The sequence below is a fragment of the Notamacropus eugenii genome, chromosome 1 (assembly GCF_028372415.1).
Source record: "Notamacropus eugenii isolate mMacEug1 chromosome 1, mMacEug1.pri_v2, whole genome shotgun sequence".
NCBI classification, from domain to species: domain Eukaryota; kingdom Metazoa; phylum Chordata; class Mammalia; order Diprotodontia; family Macropodidae; genus Notamacropus; species Notamacropus eugenii.
The window spans coordinates 543,021,181-543,044,827 of record NC_092872.1 but is presented as its reverse complement, the minus strand read 5'-3'; the positions used below and the strand labels follow the sequence as shown (position 1 = coordinate 543,044,827).

Below are 23,647 nucleotides of genomic sequence, written 5' to 3'. Positions count from 1 at the left end.
TGAATAACCATCTTCTAGTTTTATGCTTTGTACATCTTGGATTTTCATACATTAATTTTCTATAGTAGCCCTATAGTAATAGGCTTTGAATACTACATGGGATGTTAGAGGTTTTTAAGAAAATGACCATTCCCATTTCCCTCTTGAAATCTTTCACCTTTAGTTTCATTCTCTCTCAAAATAAAATTAAACATCAGAAAATCTAGATCAGCATTAATCATCACACAAAACTTTTCTTAAAATCCAATTGAGTGATTTAATCCATCACAGCATTAAAATCAGCCCCCTGTCAGGGAGATATCTACATATTCTTTGTTATATATACATAGGCACTTAATATTTATATAAAAAATAAATTAAGCTTTAATAACACACAAGTTTACAAATACAGCAGCTCAGAATCTAAAGAAAAGCAGGCACGATGGAATTTCTCTTCAAAATCCTAGACAGATTTCTGGGTGCTGAAAGCAAGGCAGCAGTGGAATTTAGCAAATGGGGCATAATCTCGAAAAGAAGCGGTCTTGAGCCAAATTGCAATTGATCAGCTAACAAATGTCTGGATGTTCAAATTCCTCAGAAATTCTGGCTGTTCTAAATCTAATTATCATTCCTGTTGATCAAAACATGCTTTCAGGGGTCCCAAGATGGAAATGAAGTAAAAATGAAAGCAATCTCTCTCTATTTTATGGTTCAAGATTAAGAAGTTCCCTTAGATGCCATTTGGATATTGCCTTTCCATGGCAGAAGGAATTTTTGTGCAATGGATTTAATTTGATTTGTCTGAGTCCTTTAGAACTGCCACAGGGTTGGTGTGTGTGTGTGTGTGCGCGCATGCACATGCGCACGCACATACTGATCTTTACAGGGTTCTGATACTTGAACCATTCCCTCAATTATGGCAATAAAACACTGTAAATTATTAGCATTCATTGGAACTGAAGAACTATCTGGATAATGCAAAATCATTGACTTGGGAGTGTTTTAATCCTTTAATTTTAATAGAGAGGCAAGGCTAGCTCTGAAGATAATTGTGAATCCATCACCTTCCCAACTACCTTCTTCCAGAGAAAAATAATCCGATTAGTTACTAATAACTTAATATGAATAAAAGTAATGTGTTACCTTTTCAGGGAGATTTTTTTTTTTAAGGAATCACAGAAATAAGGGTGCAAAGGAATAAATCTAACGGTGGAATTTGGGGCAGCTGAGTCTTCCTGGTGCCTTTCAAAAACTGAACGTCACAAAAACATGCCAGTCATATTTATGTGTGTGTTTATTGGATCTTAAATTCACAAAACTTCAAAATAATAATGAAGCTATACTGCAAATATCTCATTTGGGAGGATCTGGGCTTGAGCTCCTCTGCTATCTGTGTTAGCACTGAATAGTAGTCAGACTGATGTAAAGGACCAGACTGAAGGGAGACTTTGGGAGCCTGGGTACTGTTCTGGGAGAAGGGAGTAACAGTGATTTGGTTCAAAAGTCAATTCCTAAACCTACCATCTATTGCTAGGCTAAAGAAAAGGTGATATCACCAACCAAGGAGTAATTAAGCTAAGAGGAAAATGTGACAAGGAAAGGAAGAAAGGAAGACTTGACACATATAAACGTGATGGGCATAACAGGAAGTTGGGAACAATTCCTGAATGATGCTTCCTCTTGGGCTAGCCTTTTAAACCATATGAAATATTCTTTGCTCAGTAATCTGTAGAATTAAATATATTTACTTAATTAACCATCCTCCTCCACCCCAGTAAATGTTTAACAAGTAATCAAGCCGTATAAATCCATTCAAACTGGTTTACAATGGATAAATCTGAAAGTTCACAGTTTTAGAAAAAATTAGGTTACAACTCTTTAAAGGAAGTACTGAAGGGGTGGGGGTGAGGCTTTCAGCAGCTTGGTTCTGTGTCATAGTTTTACCATAATGTAAGGCTCTACTTTCAAAAGTGCATCTTACCAAAAGTGTTCTCTGGTTAAAGGAAGAAGAGGCTTTTCAGCCCTTCCCACATCCCCAATTCCACACAAATGTGACTAACATTTCTACTTGTGTGTTCATAGTTGTGTTCCTCCTCAGACCCATTTCATGACAGTGAAATGGGCTGGCAGCAGTGAAATGGGCTGGGTGATAAAAACAAACAAACAAAAAACCTTTTCTTCTAAGCCTGTGCTCAGTTCCCTCAATTGCCTCTGAATGGCAACTTACCAATAAGTCCTGACTATAAGAATTCCCAAACATCATCCTTTCCTAAAATAGCTTATTACGAACTATCATTTGCAAAGTTTAAGAGGAAGTATGCAAAAGGCACCAGTGTAAGAGGGAGAGGCAGCATTGTATAAGGTATAGAGGATCAGTCTTGGAATCAGAAAGACCTGGGTTCAGGTCCTACCTCTCACATGGCTGTGTAATCCTGAACAAGTCACTTAACATCTGAGTCCCATGGCAACTCTCTAAGACTATAAATTTCAGAGAAGTTGATGATTTGCATTAGTGAAGGGAGGTTTCCACACCAAAGAGTTCCCTATGCCAATGAAATAACAATAAAAAGTAAGGTTAAACATTGGCCAAACAGAGTATGAATTAAATATATACATTTTGAAGTCCCAAACAATATTAAAAGAGCTTAATCATGAATTTCCCTCAGCACAAAAATCTGCAGTGACTATGTACAAGTATTTTCAATCTGAGCTTTGTAAGAAGGCACACAGGATTCTTCTCTCTTCCTTAAGGTTTCTGTAATGTTTTCATGTGCCTCTCCTATCTTCTCACCTTCCTCATGTTACTCAACAAATGTTCAAAAAGGCTGGTAAGGAATGCTCTTAAGAAATAACCATCTCCTAATTGTCTCTTGAAATGAACAAAAGGACCAGAAAATAACCAGACTGAAGACTTTAGCAGTGATTTAGCTTCTTATGCAAGGAAGAGCCTATCTTAGGCCACTGCCTTCAAGCAAGGACAGAGATCTACACCATGCTGTATGCTACAGCTCAGCTGGCCTTGTTCCATCACCAGGCATACTCTTGGCCTTGAAGTTTGGAGGGTTATAAAACTATAGACACACAAATAACTTTAAAAAAAACATGCTTTCCTAGAGGCCTTAAAGGGAAGCATTAATTTGTTTGATCATCTTGTCAGTCAACAATCACTTTTAAAAAGGGAGAGAGAGACTTCAAAACTTCCTGACAGTTTAGATTGTCAGAAGGCCAGTCCCTGTAATATTAAAAGCATGTAAAACTTGTATTCACATGTAAAGTGATTCAGTAAATCAAACAATTATCCTAAGCTGCCATGTTAAATGTCTACTGACAGATGTATAAGGGCAAGCTGACTAACAGGAGTAGGAGCTGTTGCAAAAAGGGAATGGCAAGGCTGAGACCACTAACAGACCGAGACAAGAAGGAAAACTTCCTTTCCGACTCCTCACGGAAGTAGCCATACATGAGGTAAGGAAAAATGATGTTTCTTTTCAAATAAAAATCCTCACATTCTACCAAGTTAGCCACATGATGATTCTTGCTCATCTGCCACCAAAATCATCAATTATCTGGTTCAGTGAAAATCAAGGTGTTTTGGCAGAGAAGCTATCCTTGCTCAGCAAATACAGAAGGCCAACTTAGGGAGCTTTTTTTTATTCAGGGAGGACTGTGGTACTGGACACAAAAAACAAGCCAGGTATCTTATGTATAATTTGTACAGAATATAAGTTAAAAAGAGATATCAAATGGAGGAGAGAGAACAGAAAGTCACCATGGTGAATCCTGATTGGTTCTTCTGAAGAAACTTCAGAGGATGAGAGACAGCTCTTCAGGAGTGATGCCTTCACAGACTTGCATCTTCTGAAGATCTTAGTAAAGTACTCTCTGTTTATCTCTCTTGTACACGCGCACACACACACACACACACACACGCACACAGAGTCCCCAAATTGCAGGCTTCTTCTAGGAGTAGAATTTGCTGTTACTGACTCTCTTCTCCCTTAATCTTAAAGAAAATAAACCAAAGTCAGGAATTAGACTTAAAAATCTGTATAATGAGGTGACAGAGACACAAACTGAATACTGAAATATTCATCCACTAAATAAGAAGTTATATTGTTCATTAAAGCCTAACTTTCTCTCTGGAGGTCATGTTTACACTTGGAAAAGATATGAATGAAAGGTATTTCTGGAAGTTTGTTGACAAAGTCAGTTTGTTCTGAGGGACAAATGAGCAGAGACCAGGGGCAGAGGTGAAAGGCGATAACCGGAAAAGCCTACCCAGCCTTCAAGGTCCTGGGAGCCCCGGCATAACTGAATTCCTCAAGTTGGCAGTGGGAGGTCTGTGCTGCCTTACCTCCGGTTGCACTTTTCCTGATACAGCTGCAACTGATTTTCATTGACATTGAATTCATTCACCAGGGCATCTCTGTTGGCATTACGTAAGTTCTGATGAGTGTCATACAGGAACAGCTGGTTATTCAGCTCCTCTTGCCGCCTTCGAAGTTGACGACAAGAAGAATACAGCTCCTCTTCACTCTCCTGAAAAGTAAGATGATGACCAGTAGACAATGAAGACTCAGGCTCATAGTCATCTATGGAGTATCAAAACTGGAAAGGATCTTAGAACTCAATTGGTCCCACCCCTTCATTTTAAAGAGGAGGAAGCTAAGGCTCAGAAAAGAAAAGCTGATTTGTCCAAGATCACCCAACTGTGTAGTAGCAGGGCTAGATCTAGAATCCAAGTCTTCTTCACTTGCAGACCAGGGTTATTTCCAATTTAGATTACAGAGGGTCTATTTCTGACCTCTACTTTCTAATCAAAATGACCAACAAGCAGATTGAATCATTTTATAAAATAACAATTTATAAAAATCTTCACCAATTCAGATCATTTGGGGACCCAGGCAACATGAATTCATGACAAGGTTAAATTGCTGGTGATTTTTAAACAACCATAGTTTATGTGCAATGACTTAGAAAAAGGCTAATCAGGTTTCTGGTTTTTTTGTACATTGCTGAAATGGCCCCTTATAACATAGTTAATTCTCATTATGTCAATCATAGGTAAATAAGAGCTTATAAAGTACTTTAAAAATATTTGTTCTTGTTAGCAGTTTAAACATCATCAGGTTATCATAATTAATTTATTTAAGAAATGTTTCTTTATAGATGCTATACAAAGGTAAACTTTAGCCCAGCCTCTGCACAGATCATTATTAATCCCAAGTCAAGAGTGTCTTAATAAATAAGATACAAAATAAAGACACATGACCCTGGTGAAATATTCTCCCTTAACTCCCAAGAAACTAAAGATTGGGCCCTTTCAGCAATTTGCCTGTCAACAAGGCTAGAAAGCACAGCCATACTGTATGTATTATATTTGGTCAGCTAGATAAATGCCCCTTCTTCAGCACCCGTCATCCCAAGTAGGTGACAGGGACAAAGGAATTAAAAACAGCGAGGTACACTGCACAAGATCAAAATGTAATACAGTTTCTTTAATGCTAGGCCACCAGATGGCTCAGTGGATAGAGCACTGAACCTGGAAGACCTAAATTCAAATCCCATCTCAAACATTCTGATCACATCACTTAACCTCTATTAAAGTTTCCTCATCTGCAAAATAGGGATAATAGTAGCACTTGTCTTTTGGGATTGTTGTGGGAATGAAATGAGTTTCTTGTAAAAAATGTTTTGCAAACCTTAAAGAATTACATAAAGTTAGTTATTATCATTATTAATATAATACTCATATATAATCTCAAAACATAAGACTCTTTAGAAAAAAGCAGAAGTGTTTATTCAACACTACTCAGGACTGGAAATGTACAGCAGAACAATCTTAATCTTTCACATGAGAAGTAAAATCCAGAAAGGGGAAAAAAGAAACTCTATCTGAGACAGCAAGGAAGAGAGGAGAAAATTCCAACTCTGTCCTTCAATGTTGCAGAAAGAGTTCATTCTAACAGCGACTAAGGGCACTCACCCTAAGAACCAGGGATACCCTCTATAATGGAATGTCATGGAGGCAGCGTGATAACCAAACACCTGACTTGGAGTCGAGAAACCTGGGCTCCAATCCTGCCTCTGACATATCTGTGGCCAGGGTAAAGTCATTTAAGTTGCATGAGAGCTTCAGCTTCCTTATCCTTAATACCTATAGTATTTACCTCACAAGCTTATGGTGAGAACCAAATGAGATAATGCATGTTAAGCATTTAAACTTTAAAGTATCATATGTCGGCTGTCATTGTTATTATGAAACCATAATATTTGTGAACATACAGTTGTATTTGTTATTAAGCTCTTTAAGCCCACTTGAGTAAGTATCAGAAGACACAGGCTCTCATTCTGACTCTCCTACCAACTAGTTATGTGACTTTGGGCAAGTCACTGCAACCTCTCACACCTCAGTTCCTTCATCAATAAAGTGATGGATCAGACAAGCTGATCTCTAAGACCCATTCTGGCTCTACTGATCTATTTCAAATTAGATCCCTTCAAATATCTTAAGACAGTTATCATCTCTCTTCTGTAGCTTAAACAACCCCATTTCCTTTAACTGTCCTCATAAGATGGATTTCAGTGTCTCCCCACCTCCTTGTGTGCTAAAGCAACAAGGCTATGGTAAAGATATTCATTGGGAGGCAAATTAATTAATGCCAAATTAATGCCAAATCGACATCTGTCTGTGTCTGAATATTAAGTCTGCTCAGTTATTTGATTACTCAGCACACATAATTTGAACTGAACAGGCTTGTTTGTTCTAAAGGATAAGTTTTTATATTATATCAACTATTAATTGTGAGTGTGAGGATTTTTCTGGGATTGCTCTAGCTCCTCAATGTCCTTATTAAAAGATACTGCCCAGATCTGAACACACAGAAGACAGAAAGAAAAGATACCTCCTTTGATGCAGGTACTGTGCCCTTACTTAAGGTATTATGTTTGATCCAGGTACTATGCTGTAGCTTAAGATCATATTAGCAAGTCTTTAGCAACCATACTAACCCAGCCAAGCCAATACTCCGTTAATATCTAAGGTTCTTAGCTTCCCTCATCAAGAAGTAATCAGTTTTCTCCCAAATATTTTTATCTTTTCTGCCATCTACATTACTCGATGGGCATTTAAAGCCTGCACAATGACTCAGTCTACTTTTCCAGTCTTATTATGTTATTCTTCTTCACCAACTCTATATTCCAGCCCAGTTGGCCTCCTTGCTGTTCCCTATACATAATATTCCATTGTCATCTCTCTGCCTTTATACATGCTTTTTCCCATTGCTGGAATGCATTCATTCCTTACCTTTGCATCTTAGAATCCTTTACTTCCTTCAGAATTCAGCCCAAGGGCCATCTTCTACGAGAGAATTTCCTGATTCCCCCCAACTGCTAGTGCCTTCTAAACTCTGAAATTACCTTGTTCTGTGTTTACTTGGTACGCATTTCATATTTACTTGCATGAGACACATTGTTTCCCCTCGAGGGCACAGACTACTTTGTGTCCTCACTGTCAAACACCATGCCTAGCACATAGCAAGTGCTTAACTGATTGATACCTCATCATTTAAATGTCTTATAATTTTTCCTAGTAGTTACAGTACTCTCATATAGCCAAATCCTCACTCAACCAGCACTCAAGGCCCTTCACAATTCTGTCTTACACCTGACCTCCCCAGCCATATTTCAAAACACTCTCCTCCCACATCTTCATTCTGTTGCTCAACCCAAAGTGGACAGCCCACCCTCTGCCCAACCTAGACACCTTATCCTTTCCTTCCTCTCTGTTTTTGCTCATCCTGTTCCCCAAGCCTGGAATTTCCCCCTTTCCCTTTTCCTGTTTAGTCCCACTGCAGAGTTAGTAAGGGGATCCCAGCTATAATCACAGCAGAGTAACACTGAATCTGCCACTGTGAGGAATGTCGTATATAAATTCATTTACCACATAATTGAAGCATACCCCTTTAAGTACAGACTGTTTTGTTTTGTTTTTTAAAAACAGTATTTTTAAATGGAAATACTTCTGTTACATTCTCTTCTGTCTCCTTAAACAAAGAATGCTAAACATAACATAAACTTTTCCTGATGACATTAGGAGTCATCATTATGAATATTAGTTACTGTCCTCAGCTTCTATAATAAGAGGTCCTTAGTTTGATGAAGTATATACTGCTTCTCCCACCCGCATTCCTCCCTGCTTCCCCTTGCTAAATAGCCCTAGGTTCCTGAGATTATTCAGCTCTTGTTTCTGAATTTGCTCTCTTTTTTTGTAACCCAGTCACTGTGTCTGCTCTTAGCACAACCCACACTCTCACTTCTTGCCTCATCTAATTTGTTATGTCTAATCTTCTTTGGCCTGAGAAGTCAGATAACAAAGCTGGTCAGAATTATGTTTAAAGTAAAAATAAATAGGCTCTGAGTTTAATGCATAGACCAGGGTTATTCTGGCTTTCTGGTAAAGCTTTTCTGGTAAATCCCTTCTCAGAATAATGCTTTTAAATGCCTAAAATACACAGGATTACAAAGGAAACCACGTTGAAATAAAGTTTATCAATTGTTTTTTAAAACAAATTCCCAGGTTAAGAGGTCCTGGCATAGACTTTGACAGCCCATTTAATTGCTCAAAGGCCTTTTTTTTTAGAACATCCTTCCTGTTCTTGGCTGTGTTCTAGATCAAAAGTGTTAAATATGCAGCCTGTGAGTTTCATGTGGTGCACAGTATTCTTGAGTGTAGCTTGAACCAGGTTAAAATCTAATTGGGAAATATTTAACAGAATAAATAAAAATCCAATTAAACATAGATAATACTGCATTTTCAAACCAAATCAGCATGTGGCCCACAAGGATCTTCATCTGGATTAGTGGTCTCTGTTTCTATTTGAATTTGACACCAATGGTTGTGCATATAATTTGCAGAAATATGAGGTGTTTCTGTAATAGCTGACACATAGCTCTTTACAGTTTACAAATAGCTTTATATATGATATCACCTTATAACATAAACCAGTTGCTGTAACCAGCTGAGTAAAACTGTAGGATTTAGAACTGGAAGGGACAGCAGCAGTTACCTAGCAGTCCAACTGCTCATCTTTAAAGGCTCTTGGGAAGGATCCAAGAAGAAAATATGATCTATGGCCTTTCAGGGGTTTTTTTCCTCCTCCTACTAGACTCCTAGTAGAATATACTAACTAAGAAGGCTGAAAGAAGGAAGAAGTCCAAGGACCTGTCAATCAACCTATAGCTAAAGATGCCCAGTTCTGTATTTTTTAGGAGACCCAACTCTTCCTTCGCTGCTTCAAATCCCTTGAGTCAATAAAGATTACCAAAGAATGATGGAGTAGAGCAAAGGGCCCAAGTTATTCTGCTTCTAAGCTCCGAACCACCCATAGAGAAAGAACCAAATAGGACCATCTTTGCTTTCCCAATACTTACCAAGACAGGACGCATCTCACAGAAAACCAGAAGGGAAGCCAGTTCAATATCTTCACTGTAACCATTTTTAAGAGGAACTGATCTAAACCCTGGGGTACAAGAATAAAACAAATACAAAAGAATATGGAAGTTAAGAACCTTTGTTCTGGAGAACAATCAAGAGTTTGCACAAGAACAGGGGGGTTCGGTGTCTTCTGTGTGGTCCCTGCATGAGAGACCTTCTTTCCCTTTTTAAAATACAACAGATTCAGTTCAAACATACTTCCTATTATCATGATACTTCAAGGAATAAAGGCTGGGAAAATGTGCCTTTGTTGGCATCCTTGCATAGCAGAAAGATAGGAAAATATCAGTTAATTGAGAGACTAAAAACTAAGAACTAAAAAAAAAAAGAAGAATGTAATGGTTATGGAATATTACAAATTTAATTATAAAGAACAGTAGAGGTGGGAGGGTTTTTTCTTTTTTTTAGTTCCGTCTACACTGCTTCTGTCAGCAGATTTAAAGAGACAGTGAAAGACCCAGCCTTTAGGCAGGACTACTATATCCCAAAGGACAAGGGAGTTTCTCTCTTATTTTTAAAGATTCCCATGGGAAGGGAAATTACAGCTGACCGAGATTGTTGAAAATTTTCTTCTTATGTTCAAGCTAAATCTTTCCTGCTCAAATTCTGTTTCACATAAGGCAGTGCAAAGAAATAAGAAAAAATTCCTGGAGGTAGATAATTTCCGATCTGAGAAAAATAGAAGGGAGAGTAAAAGGAATACACTAGTTTAGAAAGGATGAATGGAGTAACTAATTCTCATAACTGGGGTGTGTGAGAAGAAAAAGCAAATATGGAGGAAGGGATAGGGGAGTGGAAGATGAACCTTGGTCTTATCTGAATGGACAAGGGAGGGCTGAAAACCTGCATACACATGCACATACACACATAGACACCTTTTGGTGTCGAAATATATCAGATTCAAAAGGGAAAGAAATGGGTATTTGAGGTGGGGGAGGCATTAAGTGAGAGAATAATACTGGGAAGGGAAGAGCAAAAAGAGGGGGAAATTGGGATCTAAAGGGATGTCTAACATTGCTTCTTACACAACTGGAATTTAGCTAAACAAACTGTGGTATATGGATGTAGTGGAATATTATAGTATTAGGAAATTACAAAAGAAATGATTTCAGAGAATCCTGGGTGATTTGAAATGATCTCGAGTGAGATGAGAAGAACCAGGAGAACACTTTATATCAATGATAGCAGCAACATTTAAAAAAAAAAAGTTGGGGGACCCATGTGGTACAGTGGATACAGCACTAAACCCTGGAGTTAGGAGGACCAGAGTTCAAATCTGGCCTCAGATACTTATTAGTTATTTAACTTCAATTGCCTCAAAAAAAAAAAAGTTGAAAGACTTAATTCAAATCAAAGCAGTGACCAACCATGTCTTCAGAGAACTTATGATGAAGTAATATATGTGAAGCAAGTTTCTGCTACTTACTACCTGTCTCTGAGCAAGTTTTTTAACCTTACTTGGCTTTAGTTTCCTCATTTGTTAAATAAGTAGCTTAGACTAGATGATTCCTAAAGTTGCTATACAAAAGTCTAGGTCTTATTATTTCTCTATTTAAACTTATTTCCCCTTAAGCTTAGAGACCAAGAATAGGGGACAACTAGGTAAGGGCCCCATGCAAGAGAATTTTTCAAATGCTTTTAATTCAGTGTCAACACCTCCATCTCTGGAAGTTGTGGGAAACACGCCTGAAGTCTGGCTGTAAAAGTGTGTAGACATACCCCTGAAGACATGTAGCCCAGGTTCACTGAAGCCCAGAGGGCATCAGCTATTAAATGACTTAGTGCATTCCATTCAAAGCAGAGGAGACAAAAATGACTATTTTTCCAGAGTAATTATCTCTAAGTAAAATAATAGAAGTTCCTATATTAACCTTTTCTCACTTGTCTTCCTCTTCAATCCTGAAATAATTTTGGTGACTCATCTCTGAATCCTCTTGAGGGTCTTATCTTACTTTGCCCAAAAAGTCAAAATGGAAATATTCAATAATGAAAAATAATGATGGGCCAACATGCATGAAATTCACGAGAAACAACTCTTCATTAAAAATAGACAGCCTAGCCAAGGACTATTTTGCGTAACTACTGAGCCATAATACCAAAGGTGAGGAGGCATTGTCTGCTTTTTAGAAGAAATGACATAAATGTAGTTGGTCCAGTCTACAGTAATCCTGTGTAAAGGCATCTAGCCAATGAGAGGCACCGTCACACAGAAGAATCTGCTTCTGGCACAGATGTCCTGGCAAGAAAGACTACAGTACATACTGTTGCTAAAAGGGAAATGAAAAGTGCTTCCAAAGTCAAGCCTCATTGATTTGGACTAACTGGGGAGAAGGCCAATCTGGATCAGAAAAACGTTTCAATTACAGGAATTGTTTTAAATGCCATTTTATTACTTTCAAGTACATAGTCAGATGACTGAAGCTAACCAGGGGTTGTTGCCAAGTAGAGGTTCTTTGGGACTTACCCTACTCATGGACAGTGAAGTGATTTTTAATTAGAACATAAATAAACAGAAACTTTTAATGTGTTGAAAAAACAGCAAAAAGCCTAAGCATTGGCCATGAAATCTTGTTATATTATTAATTTGCTTGGGAAATTCTTCTCACAGATAGTACAGTAGGAAAACCTTAGTCAAGCCTACAACTAATTTAAGAGAAATTCCCTAAAAGGTTTGAATTTGAATCCATTGTTTATTTAGAAAAGGAGTTTAGACAACACTGGAGCTTTATTACATGAGAAACACATAGAAACCAAGACCCAAACCAAACCAAACCTTTGCTGTGCCAGGAATCTCCCATAACCTTCAGAGATATAATTCCAGTCTTTGTGGAAGCAGAGTGTAATAAAGTCAGTCTATGGTTTTTCTCTTGAACATACAGTAAGCTGAGAGAGGGCAGTAGGATACCAACCTCACAGAGAATTCCTATATTACATCTAAGCATAGGTTGTCTGTTGACATAGCTTGCTCCATATGGCCCCGTTAACACCAGACATTCATTCAACACTCAATCAACATTTATTGCGTGCCAAAGCACTAGGGATAGAAGGATAAAAAGAAACATTCCCTGCTTTCAAGGAGATTACATTCTACTGAGTATTTATATAGCATATATCCAGAAGGGTAAACACAAAATATGTAAAATGTAAATACAAAGGAATTGAGTGACAATGTGGAAGCACTAAAACCTGGGGGAATTATGGAAGGGTTCTTGTGTTGGAGTGGTACCTGAGCTGAATATCAGCAAGACAGCAAAGTTTAGCAAACACAATTGCAAAAAAGGATCAGAATAGAGTTTAACTGTCTATTGGCCCAGGAAGGCAAAGAGGGAAGTACAGAAAAATTGCTCCAAATTTTTTATAGTAAAACAAACGTAATCATGATGGTCTGAATATGTCACCCAAAAAGTTCTAGTGGTTCCCTCTTGCTTCTTGGATACAGAAGAAACTGCAATGTTTGGCATGGACAGATTTTCACATTCTTCTGCCAGCTTTTCCAGGCTTTACCACATATTACTTTCCTTTTTGAACTCCATATTGACTTACTATCCATTTCCAATCTCAATGCCTGAGCACAGGCTGACTTCCCTTCCTACCCTCACCCCTATGCCTGGGAACATGTGCTCCTCACTTCTGATTTGAAGGATCTCTAGCTTCTTTTGAGGTGAGGTGGAACCCACATGAGGCCCATCTTTATTCTTCCAGGTGCTACGGGCCTCCTGCTTTCAATATGTTTGCATTTCCTTATCTATTGTTCCCCTCTCCCTACAGAATGTAAACTTGAGGACAGGCATTAGTAAGTTTGTCTTTGCTCCCTGTGCTTGGTACATAGCAGAGACTTAAAACTGATTATTCAACGTTTAAAAAAAATTTTAAATGTGTTCAAAGTTTATCATACTATGTTATGGAAATGCTTGTTTTATTCCACAAGTTAAAAATAAAATCAAATTAAAATTAAAATGATTGTTGAATAAATGATGCCAAGCCAGCAATTACCCAGTTATAGAAATTCCCTGCAAAATATTCCACTTGCTTATAGAAATTCCCTGCAAAATATTCCACTTGCTTTCTCCTGGAAAAGGGTTTGTGGGTAGGGTGAGGAAGAGAGGTGAATGTTCTAATAAAAGGACTTGCAATAATGCTCCTTATTAGGAAGAAGATGTTAAAAGGTTCCAGGAGTCAGGAAGCAAAATAACTCTACATTGAGCCTCTAAGGCAGAAATTCAAACTAACAGAAAGACGTGCTGATCTATGTCCAAAGTGAGATAAAAGGTCTGATGAGAGCCCTTATTTAGCTGTTTAATCAAATTAACTTTTACCTGATTTGATTCCTTTAATGGGATAAGTGGCATGTGCCAGAAAGTTGGGATCGCTGAACATATCCTCCTCATAAACAACAAAACGTAGAAAGGCAAGATTTGGGTCATAAATTTCAAATGTCACTTTTTCCTGAGTAGACGCCCAGACTGGACTCAGGCCATTATCATCTGGAATAGAAACAAAGTTCATAAGAGAGATTGTATTTCCACACCCATCTGGCCAAGACATTCATTCCACAAAAGTTTTCTATTTAGATGCTTTGAAAAATACCTTGATACTCACAGGAGGCACTACAGGTTTAAAGCAATATAATTAAGCTTAGAACTCCACAAAGACCCTACACTTCTAGGACTTCCAGAACTCATAAAGCATTGGATTTTCCCTCTTTCCTTGCCCTAGATCTAAACCAAGGAACAAGATTTTCCCAGGTGAGGAAATGTATCAGTTCTCAGTGCCTCACATCTTCAGCGCAAGACAACAGATACATGGTGTATCTGTGCTATGACAGCCTTCCCCCTTGTAAGTTCCTTGAGGAAGGAGACTTTTCTCTTTTTCTTTGTATCCCAGCCCCTAACTTAGAGCTTGGCACATAGTAGACTCTCAATAAATAAATACATGTTAAATTGATTAGAATCAAGCTCCCACTACATACAAAGTATTAATTATCCTTGGCATGTAGAAAACAAAGATAAAGTAAGACGCAGTCCTTGCCCCAAAGGAGCTTTTAATACAATAGAGGGAATGAGGTAAATACACGTTACTAAATTAAGTTACAAGGGCTTTGGAGAGAACCAACGAATCAAGAGAGGCTCCAGAAAGGGCACCTAGTTGGACTGCATCAGGGCAAGGTAGGTAGCACAGTGGAGAGAGCGCTATTCCAGGAGTTAGGGAGATGAATTCAAATCTGCCATCAGACACTTCACAATAACAACAACAGCGGCTTACTATGTGCCAGGTACTATGCTAAGCACCCGACAAAATTATCTCATTTGATCTTCACAACAACCCTGGGAGACAGGTGCTCTTATTCGACCACTTTACAGATGCTGAAACTGAGGCAAACAGAGGTTGTGACTTGATCAGGATCTCACACAGCTGGTCAGTGTCTGAGGCCAGATTTCAACTTAGGTCTTCCTGATTCCAGGCCCACAGCTCTATCCACTGCATCACCTAGCTGCCTAGCTATGTGACCCCAATCAAGTCACTTAACCTATTTGTTTCAGTTTCCTCAACTGTAAAATGGGAATAATAAAAGCACCTACCTCATAAAGTGAGGATCAAATGAGACATTTGTAAAAGTGCTTATTTTACAGTGCCTGCACAGAGTAGGAGTTTAACAAATGTTTATTCCCCTCCTTGTTTGATGAAGGAGGTAGCCATCTGAACCGAGCCTTGAAGGAAAGAAAAAGTCCTTCCCCCCTTCCTCCTTCCCCTCCTTTGACCCCAGCAGCTACAGGGATGAACGTACCTCCATGTACACCTAACTCCCTTAGCATTACTGTCTACTGTACCTGCCAGGAGTGAATGGAAGATTAAGGGGGAAAAAGGATGGAGAAGATTGGGGACAACAAGTCTGGATGTGTTAAGAGACAAGGACATAAGAAAGAGACAATGAAGATAAGTTGGTGGAACAACTGAATGAATAAATAAATGAATGAATGAAAAAGCACTTAAGCAATTACTATGTATCAAACACTATGCCAAAGGCTAGATTTACCAAGAAAAATGTGAAACAGTAACTGCTCTCAGGGTGTTCACACTCTAATTGTGGGAACAGAGTTTGGGGATTTCTAAATGGGTCTGGAAAATCCCTGGGAGGACACATAGTCGACCCAGTCCCCACCCCCACCTGGACAAAATGGCCCTCTGGGCCACCCTACGCTGCATTGTGTCTCAGACAGGAACAATGTGGGATCAGAACAGAAGTGCTCAGCTTTACCTGGGTTTTTTTTCTTCTCATTCCCCAACCACAATAAACTCTGGGAGGGATCTCATCACTGCATTTATGCAAATATCCTTTCCCACCTAAAGACTAAAGAATTGAGTTTCATATTTCAGTTATGTTTACTCAGGACCCACAATCCATGCTCCTTCTTCTACTCATGATTATACCCACCCAAAAGGCTTGCCTCCTTTTCCCCTTCATTCACATCTTTTTGGAAGGAGGTGGGATTTGAAATCAGCCTCAAAGGATAAACGAGATTTGAATAAACAAATAGGAAGGATGGCAGAAAGAGCCCTGGAGTTTAAATCTGGGGACCCAAGTTCAAATATCAGCTCTACAGCTTACAGAGCCATGAGCTGCTGAAAAAGTTTTTTCACCACCTTGTCTTTTAAATGAGAGGACTAAATTGGATGATATCTGAGGCCCCTTCTAGCTCTAAAATTTTATAATCCTTTGAGGACCCAATGAACATTTCAAGTGGGTACCATGGCAAGTTCAGAAGGTTGAAGAAGGTTGTATTACTGTGTGAGCATGGTTGGAATAATGAGCATGATTCACTGTCCTGCAGGTCAGAAAGGAGTCATCCTTCCTCCTTCTTTAAGCAGCTTGGCATGAAATCTCTCCTTTTCACTCTGAAAATAATTGGTCTGTACCATTCATGTGGCAATTAATAACAGAGTGTCTTCTAACATCTCTGCTACTATTCCTTCATCCTGTCATTTCAATCTTGTTATTTAACTTTTCATATATTAGTATCTGATTTCCCCAACTAGACTGTGAGGTTTGTAAAGGCAGTAGCTGGGTTTGGGATTCACCGTATCCTCCACACTGTCAAGCATAAGGAGATGGTCAATAAATAAGTTGATTTTAGTTAATATTGCAAACTTATAATAGGTGTTGTTTTAGATAGAACAAAAGGGCTTGGAGTAAAGAAGTTCTGAGTTTAAAATCTTCCTCAGACATTCACTAGCTGGGTGATCCTGAGTAATTCATTTAACCCCTTTTTTGACTCAGTTTCCTCATCTGTAAAATGAAGATAATAACAGTACGTACTTCGGGCATCTAGGTGGCTCAGTGGATGGAGTGCCAGGTCTGGAGTTAGGGAGACCTGACTTCAGATCTGGCCTCAGACACATACTAACTGTGTGAGCCTGGGCAAGTCACTTAATCCTGTTTGCCTCAGGTCCCTCATCTGTAAAGTGAGTTGGAGAAGGAAATGGCAAACCACCCCAATATCTTTGCCAAGAAAACCTCCCCAAAAAAGGGCCCTCTTAGAGTCAGGCATGACTGAAACGACTCAGCAATAACTTCACAGGGTTGTTGTGAAGGTCAAGTGAGTTAACAGATAAAGCATTCTGCAAAACAAAAAGTGCTGTATAAATGCTACCCGCTACCATCATCATTATTATGATTATTACTAATAGTAATAATGAAAACCACCTGAGCCCAGAGTCAATTATATACCACCCTAACTGGCAAGGCACACCTAAAAGCAATTCAAGTATAAAACTAAGCCAGGAAGAAATGTTGGTTTTAATACCCATTGTCAGGGTCCCTGCTGCTCAACTGGTCCTTTCATTTCCCCTAGAACAATTACTAGGCTCATGAGGGGAAAAGAATGTCCTCAAAAGAATCTGCAGGGGACCAAACCCTTGTTTAAGCCCCACATCTGCTCAGAAGATACAATTCTCCCTCCCGACCTGATGTTGAGGCTCCTAGATGAACAGGGATGATCTGTGAACCTCAGGAGATTTGCCCTAATTAAGTCAAGTTCCTCAAAGGCTCCAAGGTTTGTCTCTTGAGCTGCCCAAGATTAAAGGCTACATTCATCAGGGAAACCCTATGGAGACAACAGTTTTCTACAGAGTTCACTTAACCTGTGTGACTCTGGGTACTGCCTCAGGTTAAAGACATGGATGGGACTGCTGGCTACAAAGGAATTTGCACAGGAGGAAGGAATGTCTCACAGCAGAGATCCAGGCATTGAAGGTCCATGTACTGTAGGCCCTGGCACGGCAGGCCCATATCCTCCAGACTACAGGCAGTATTTAGCCCTCTCTTGTAGAGGTAAGTGCCCAGTCTACCAATCAGGAAAGTCCCATGAGACAATATCACAATTTCTGAATGGTTTTTTGGGCCAGAGAGCCAGAGACACAGAACTGAGATCACCAGACTTCCTATCAGGTCAGGTGCTGATATACTTGCTAATTATCACAATAAAGGAGGATGTCACTCAGTACAACATGTTAATAGTGACAAAAGTGCTGGATGTGGGGTCAGGAACATATACGGGCTCAAAATATATGACTCTGGGACAGTCACTCAACCTCTCTCAGCCTGTTTCCTCATCTGAAAATGGGAATAACAGAAGCATCTACCTCGTGAGGCTGTTTTGAATGTAAGTAATGAAGTAATATATGTGAATCTTAAAGTGCTAACTAAATGTGTGCCATCATTATTAGCTGCTCAGGTTTATCTCATGTTAAGTAAGTGTGACGCCTCAATCAAAAACATATTTTTTAAGTGCTTCAAAGATCCACAGCAGAAAGAAATTGCCAACCAGCAGATCCAGTGATCTGCTGGGAGCAGAGACCCATTATTTTTGCCTTTCTTTGTATCACCAGAGTTTAGCACAGGGCCTGGCATACCACAGGCACTTGATCAATACTTGTTGACTGACTGACTGGCTATATGCCAGGTCCTCAGGTCTGTCTTGAACAAAGTCTGTTCATTACAGCTGTGAACATTAAAAAAAGAAAATCTCAGACCAGAATGAGCCCACTTTCCTCAGAGACTTTCTCTGGGATGATCTGGCCTGATTGAGGTGATGAGGCCATTGCTGGCCTCAGTCAGTAGGTACGGTCAGAATGCAAATTGAATATTCAGAGTTTGAAGCCCAGAAGTAATGTGTCATATGATGATAGTGAAATACCCATTTTTCCTCCTATGCGCAAACTCAGAAAGTTGGCGTGTACACACCTAGCAATCACTGGCATCTGTTTTGGATGATTTAAAAGGATACAGGTGGTACAGTGGATAGAGCCCTGGGCTTGGAATCAGGAAGATTTATCTTCATGAGTTCAACTCTGGTCTCAGACACTTCCTATATGGGTGGCCCTGGGCAAATCACTAAACCCTGTTTGCCTCAATTTCCTCATCTGTAAAATGAGCTGGAGAAGGAAAAGGCAAACCATTCCAACATCTTTGCCATGAAAACCCCAATGCATTCACAAAGAGTTGTATATGACTAAAACAACCCAACAGCAAGATGATTTAAAAGAAAGGAAGGTTCTTAGCACACTTACTCACTACAGTCGTCTTGAATTTGTTATTATCATACTCAGTCCCACAAATTTCCACCTCTATAAATGGACAGGCAATGCTCCGGCCAAGCTTTGGTAGATGGCGAGCCCCCAGGACCTAGGACACAAAGGACATCCGTCATTCCTAGATGGCATTCCACATATGAATGAACTCTGCCACACCCAGAGAGGCTACTCTTCTCTTTTATGTATGGGAACAATGAGGTGACTTCATCTGTTTCTAAGGCGCCATGGACTTTCCACTGAATCTATTCCTCCCAACAATCCCATCTCTGTTGCGGCAGCTACCTGTTGCCTTGGATGGCCCTTCAGCTTTGGCGCATCCACACAGGTGCCAGACTGCTCTCAATGGCTTATTTCTTGTGCTTCTGTCTGTGAGGAAGGTGGCCAGGAAACATTCCTGGGTGCTGGCAAGTTTTACTTTTGCTGTTCAGTTGTTTCAGACCTATTCAACTCTTCATGACCCCACTTGGGATATTCTTGGCAGAAATACTGGAGTGGTTTGCCATTTCCTTCTTGGGCTCATTTTACAAATGAGGAAACTGAGGCAGAGAGTGAAGTGACTTGCCCAGAGTCACACAGCTAGTAAGTGTCTGAGGTCACATCTGAACTCAGGTCATACTGACTCCAGGCCCAGCACTCTCTCTACTGTGCCACCTAGCTCCCCAAGTTGTTACTAGGCATTTGTATTTATGAAGGGAGGAAAAGGACAAAAGGAGCGTGTGTCCAAGGTATGAGGCTGGCAGGTGTGAAATGGCTCCTCCATTTATCTGCTGTCCATGTCTTGTCTCCAGAGACACTTCAGAGTCCCATTGCTCATTCTCCTTGTAGGAAGGTGAATATATGAATATATGCATATGCTCAGTCACTCCGGAGTGCCACAGATTCAAGGACAGAATGGGAGGGATGTAGCATTTTTTCTGTATTTGGTCTTTATCAAAGGCCTTTGTTAGGACGGGACTATGTTGGACCGGCTGTGGAAAACCAGGCACACTTTTGCACTATTGGGGCTGCTGTGAAATGATCCAACCATTCTGAGAAACAAGCTGGAATTAGGCTAAGAAGACAGCTGGTGGGAAAGTGGATAGAGCTCCAGGCCTGGAGTCAGAGAAGACCTGAGTTCAAATCCGGCCTCAGACACTAGCTGTGTGATCCTAGGCGAATCACTTAATTTCTGTTTGCCTTAGAGGCAGCTAGGTGATATAGTGGGTATAGTGCTGGTCCTGGCATCAGGAAGATCTGAGTTCAAATCTAGGCTCAGACACCTGCTAGTTTTATGGTTCTTGGAAAGACAAACCTCTTTTTGCCTCAGTTTCCTCAACTGAAAAATGGGGATACTAATAACAGCTACCTCCCACAGCTGTTGGAAAGATCAAATGAGATAATATTCTTTAAAAAACCATTTAGTACAGTGCCTGGTACATAGCAGGTACCATATAAATGTTTATTCCCCTCCTCTCCTAAGAAAGTGACTAAAATGTCCATACCCTTTGACTCAGAAATCCCTCTCTAAGGAGTCTGTGTACTCCGGGAAAGTGAGATATAACATAAAAGGTCATATATATGCCAAAATACTTATAGCTGCAAATTTATGAGCAAAGAATTGTAAATAAAGTAGATGCCTATCAATTGGATAATGGCCAAATAAGTTGTGGTGCAAGGATGTAGAGGCAGTTAGGTGGTACAGTTGGACCTGAAGTCAGGAAGACTCATCTTCTTGAGTTCAAACCTGGCCTCATACAGTTAACAGTTGTGTGACCCTGGACAAGTCACTTAATCCTGTTTGCCTCAGTTTCCTTACCTGTAAAATGGACTGGAGGAAGAAATAAGAGGCCACTCCAGTATCTTTGCCAAGAATGGGGTCATAAAAAGTTGGACATGACTGAAAAAGTGACTAAATAACAACAAACTCCACGTATGTTTGTTGATGTTTGGCTGAACTTTTTTCCCCCTTTTTTATTCTTTGTTAAGAGGGGTGGCTCCCTGGGAGGGGAAGGGGATGGTGGGAGAGATACACTGGAAAATGTAGGTGATGCCAAAACAAAAGATAGATTGGTTTTTACAAAATTGACCCCTTTTGTTACATGAGCTTGACTTCTGGACTTCCTCAAATCTTGTGAGAAAATCAATGCAGATATTTTATTCCTCTCACAGTAGAAGAGAAAAAAAATTCATATGAAGCCAATGTGCTCACAAACCATAGGTGAAAAGAAAAAGTCTGATACCACCATAAACTATAACATGTTTCCATGATAAACTCCAACCAGGAGCTCCAGAAAGAGTATGACTGGATTTTTTTTAATCTTTAGAAAAAATGGGTGGGATTTGATTTTTCGTTTCTGTTTGTTAGTTTTGTTTTGATGTCTTGCTTTGCCAGCATTTCCTCAGAAGTCAAACACATTTCTGTCCTATGGCAGGCAGACCTGCTGAGCTTTCCGAGCCACTGCCAATCAAAGCCAGCCCATAATTCACCTTCTCTAACGGGAACAAGGCATACACAGTTCAGGCTCTTGGTTGCTGAATGTGTTTCCCCCAAAGCCACTGTACAAGTCACAGAGAGAAGGAATGTTTTTTTCCAGAACTACATATTGTTGAAATAAGGAAGGAAATGCATTTCAGCAGAGAATCCAATAGTTACATACCAAGAAGTGGTGATTTCCCCATCAAAGGCAAACCTTCCCACTGTCCTAGCAAATGGGCTCCCTGACCCTGCGGCTCTGTCCTGCTGTATCGTCTTCGATGGCCAAGAGGGAAGGGCTGGTTTTACCTTCACTGTCAGGGTCATCAGGATCTTCCTCTGTGACTCCGGGGGTGTTGGATCATAGTTCTCACTCCTCATGCTCTCAGGCTGCAGGACATAGCCAGTCCGGCCATTAAGTGCAAATAGAGCATGATTCAGCTGCATATATTTATCTGGGGAAGAAATGAAGGTGGTGCAAATGAAAACAAGAGAAAAGAGCATTCTGTTAAAAAATCAAACGAGCCCACACGGGCCCTGCAGTTTGCCCAGTGAAGGGGAGGGATGGGCAGGGTCCTGTTTCAATGGTCAGAAATACTTCATTTTAGCCTGCAGTTCTAGGACGCAGCCAGGTTCTCTCCAGCCTCTAGAGCAGTGCTTCTTACCTTTTCTGAGAAATAGAACCCTCTGGTGGAGTCTGATGAAGCCTGTGAACTCCTCAGAATAATTTTTTTTAATGCACAAAATAAAATAGGAGGACAAAGGAAACCAATTATATCAAGGTACAGTTATCAAAATCTTTTTAAAAACCCACAGAGCCTGTGAAATCTATCCACGGATCCCAAGTTAAGAACCTTTGCTCTCAAGTGAAGTATCAGTGACATTCACGTCAACCAGAAGGGCTTCATTTTCCCCTTCACCTCTCCTCATATGCAGGCAAGGAGGTGAAGCCAGGGCCTCACTGCCACTGCTCAGCTCCCCTTGTCTTAAGTCATGAAACTCGTTCAGTCAGGAAAGGAAGTAGCTGGGCTGTCCAAAGGGGCATAGATGGATGGGAGGCTGCACTGTGTGCTTTAGTGCCTCCTCAGCAAGGGCAGCACATGGACAGGGGCTTGGGTCATTTTATCCACAGGTTCACTGGGGGAGCTATTCAGGAGCTAGCCCTGTCAAGGGCTCAGCAATTCAGTTTATTATCTTAAAGAGAAAAGGAAGATGTTTTCATGGATATGAATAACTAAGCACAGTCTTATAAACCTGAGCCCCTACCAGCCCAAGGGGGAGTTCCTACCCTGAGCAGATACCCAGCTCTTCTAGAGGCAGCACAGCAATCTTTCCCTTTAATATCTCCCAGTGTTCCCCACAAGCTTCTTCTAATAAATGAAAAAGGATCCAAGGGAAGTCACTTAGGATGTCCTGGGAAATGTGAAAGCTAAGAAACCTGTCACTTCTACCCTAAGAGCATGGCCTTAGAGGCAGCTATAGGGCACAAAGCATAAAACACTATCCTTGGACCCAGGAAGGCCTAAATTCAAATTCCTGTCTCAGACACTTACTAGCAGCATGGCCTGGGCAAATTATTTAGCCTGTCAGCCTCCATTTCTTCATCTGTAAAATGGGGATAATAATAACATCCATATTACAGGATTATTATGAGGATCAGGTGAAATACCACATGTAAAATGCTTTGCAAACCTTAAAGTGCTATACAAATGCTAGTTACCAGTATTATTACTTCAGGCAGTTATCATAGGGGGGACTGGGTGGGAGAAGTAAGGGAAACAGTGGAGCATCAGACAATCCTCAGAATGGTACCTGAGTGATCCAGGACGTACTCTAGTAGGCTTTAGGTATCTTCCTTTTTTACTCAATGGAATAAGTGGTCCTACCCCTCAATCAAGTCAGTGTGATATCCTGAAAAGAGCACTAGACTATATATGTACTGCATATACATATATGTATGTACAATACATATATGTGTGTGTATAACTGTGTGTGTATACATACCTCAAGAGACCTGGATTCTAAACCTAGCTCTGCCACTAGCTAAGTATGTGACCTTGGGCATGCCTTCATCAAGAGGTGACTATACTAGACTCACTGCATTTCCTTTTTACGAGAGTTATTCAACT

At 40.1% G+C, this 23,647-nt stretch overlaps 1 protein-coding gene across 2 annotated transcripts in view; it reads right to left on the bottom strand.

Moving 5' to 3' along the window:
* Positions 1-1,255: 1,255 nt before the first annotated feature.
* Positions 1,256-23,647, bottom strand: part of PLCG2 (phospholipase C gamma 2) — a 168,580-nt gene continuing 146,188 nt past the window's right edge. For both annotated transcript variants that reach the window (XM_072634199.1, XM_072634200.1), the window contains exons 28-33: positions 21,828-21,973; positions 19,043-19,157; positions 13,792-13,959; positions 9,412-9,500; positions 4,334-4,518; positions 1,256-3,982 (exon numbers count right to left, since the gene is read on the bottom strand). In XM_072634199.1, the coding sequence (XP_072490300.1) occupies positions 3,940-3,982; positions 4,334-4,518; positions 9,412-9,500; positions 13,792-13,959; positions 19,043-19,157; positions 21,828-21,973 (746 nt within the window). In that variant the 3' untranslated portion in view covers positions 1,256-3,939. The remainder of the gene's footprint in view (positions 3,983-4,333; positions 4,519-9,411; positions 9,501-13,791; positions 13,960-19,042; positions 19,158-21,827; positions 21,974-23,647) is intronic.